Raw genomic sequence first — 2,390 nt, 5'->3', positions numbered from 1 at the left:
AGTCGGGAGTGGTGCTGACTGAAAACAGATGATTTGGAGCGATTCGCGCGCCATCTGTTGGTCATTCTAAGGACTTATTGAACTACCCTCGTATATATATATGTGTATATATATATATATATATATATATACGCGTTTAAATAAATGTAAATTATTTTAACAATTATTTTTGCCCAAAAAATGTAACAATTATCGATTATCTTATTGAATAGTAATATTTGGTAATTGCTTGAATTATTACATTTTGTTTAAAAAATTATATAATCATTTAAACTATTAATTATTGTCTATTTACAAAATTTCTAAAAATTGAGACAGAGATGTTTAATTTTTCTCAAATTCGTATCCTGAACTAGTTTTCCTTGAATGATTACATAATTTTGATACATTTATTATAATTTTTAACATATCTCTATTTCTTTAAACAATTTTTATTTGCTCTAGCAGCTTTTTTGATAACTTTAAGAAAAATGAAATAAAATATAAGACATCTAATTATTCTTCTGACCGTACAATTTCTGAATTGTTTGAATGAATATAATTTGTTTAAAACAATTATTTATTCAAACCATATTTTTTAAATCGTATAAAGCTCTTAAAGTCCGATATTACTGTAATATATATTTCAGTAGTATCAATTACTAATGTTAAATGTTCTTATGTTTAATGTTTATGTTTATAAATATTTAATTTTGCCAGGTCAGGAATTAGACAGAGAAGAATCGTTAGGAATAATGAATAGTTCAAGTTTTATTTCAAGTATAGAATACTTGACAGGCTAAGACCAGTTTTGAGAACCACACAGATCACTCACTCGTTTATGTAGACATTTTTGTAAGATGTAAGATTTAATGTCTTTATTGAGTTAATCACTTTACTGATCCGAAAAGATCGGACAACGATCTGTCGCGATTCACTGCTGCTCGCACATTGGGTTTCTCAAGCGACAAGGCCATCATCACACACTCAAAATGAGAAATCAGGTGACTTCAAACATTCATTTAAATAATAAGGAAGCAGAAAATAGCTTCGAAATAGGCGATGTCGATGAATTGAATAATTTTCAATCGCAGAAAATCTCATAAAGATGAAACATTAGAACTTTAAACACCTTATAAATCTTGTTCAGGGAAAATGTTGAAACTTAAATCATAATTTGCATTCATGAATGTACTTTTTTATATTATAATCATAGTAGAAATTGTAACACTATAAATAATGCAATAATAAATGTACTTTTATAATTTAAATGCATAGGATATACATATATGTATATATTGAAAACCCCTGCCGAAATTTTTTCTGGGTCCACCGCTAGTTCAGTTTATTTAAATGTGACAAATAAAGTAGACCTACCTTTGTTTGCTAATTTATGAATAACAATTTTCATTCTTATTTAGTACATTCATGATTTTTTTGTGTTGACGCGGATTATTTTTACAACTTTAACTATAAATCTTGAAAATTCAACATCTTCAAAATTTTGAAAATGTTAAATTACAAATTTCGTTTCCTTTACGTTTACCAGTTCAAAACTTTTTTGTTGCGAATACATTAATTTTGGTAATTCGCCAATTGATAATGAATGCACGTACTAATACAGTCATTTCGTAGCGAAAATTGTGTGAAAACACAAAAAAATTATAATAAACTTATTTACTGGATCGTAAAAACCTGTTTTAGATATCTCGATTCCAAAAATACTGACCACTGGTAAGTAACTTGGGAAGACAGACGAGTCCCGCGCTTGCTGCTCTTGTACCCAGCCACTGTTATACCCCCGTGTACTGTACACAACGCGCCAGTTTCAAGCGAGAAAAAATAATCTCCACTTTCAATTTCTTTTTCGGGAAAAAGTGAGCTAAGCCGATTATAATTGCCTTTAGATTATGTGCTTAAAATATGGCGTTAAAAAACTCAACCGTTTACATTTAGTTTGAGCCTTGCGAATTTGACAGCCGTTTGAAGCGCCTTAAACTTCTTGGACGGGGAAATACTTTTGTAAGATTTGTTTGAAATGTTAATTTTATTCATCACTATGTATCATTTTTGTAATGTATGCGAAAATTAAATTAATCACTGCAATAAAAAAATAATTTCTTGTAATGTGATGGTCATATTCACCGAAAACATGTTAAATAGAGAAAAGAAAAAAATATGTGCATGACATACCAAATGCTGAATTATCCGAAAAACGTAAGGAATTGAATTTGTCATCCAGAGCGAACACCTTTTGATGCCAGTAAGTGATCATTTTGTTTGTTTCATCAGTAATACTTATAAGGTGTTTTATTTTTACTTCGTGATTCAAGAATACAATAATGTATTTCTGACGCAAATCTTACAGTTATCATAAAATGTCTGTAATATACAATAGGAAATACAAAAAT

The 2,390-nt window shown here is 28.9% G+C and overlaps 1 protein-coding gene across 7 annotated transcripts in view; it reads right to left on the bottom strand.

The window, feature by feature from the left end:
• LOC117171614 (WD repeat-containing protein 13-like) overlaps nucleotides 1–2,390 on the bottom strand; it is a 138,985-nt gene that overhangs the window by 78,898 nt on the left and 57,697 nt on the right. For 6 of the 7 annotated variants that reach the window (XM_033359083.1, XM_033359078.1, XM_033359077.1 and 3 more), the window contains one exon: nucleotides 2,173–2,361. The exons of the other annotated variant lie outside the window; for it this stretch is intronic. In XM_033359083.1, coding sequence (XP_033214974.1) covers nucleotides 2,173–2,254 — 82 coding nt within the window. In that variant the 5' untranslated portion in view covers nucleotides 2,255–2,361. The remainder of the gene's footprint in view (nucleotides 1–2,172; nucleotides 2,362–2,390) is intronic. 7 annotated transcript variants of the gene reach the window in all.

Source organism: Belonocnema kinseyi, chromosome 4 (genome assembly GCF_010883055.1).
Source record: "Belonocnema kinseyi isolate 2016_QV_RU_SX_M_011 chromosome 4, B_treatae_v1, whole genome shotgun sequence".
Taxonomy (NCBI): Eukaryota; Metazoa; Arthropoda; class Insecta; order Hymenoptera; family Cynipidae; genus Belonocnema; species Belonocnema kinseyi.
This window is presented reverse-complemented; position numbering and strand designations above follow the sequence as displayed.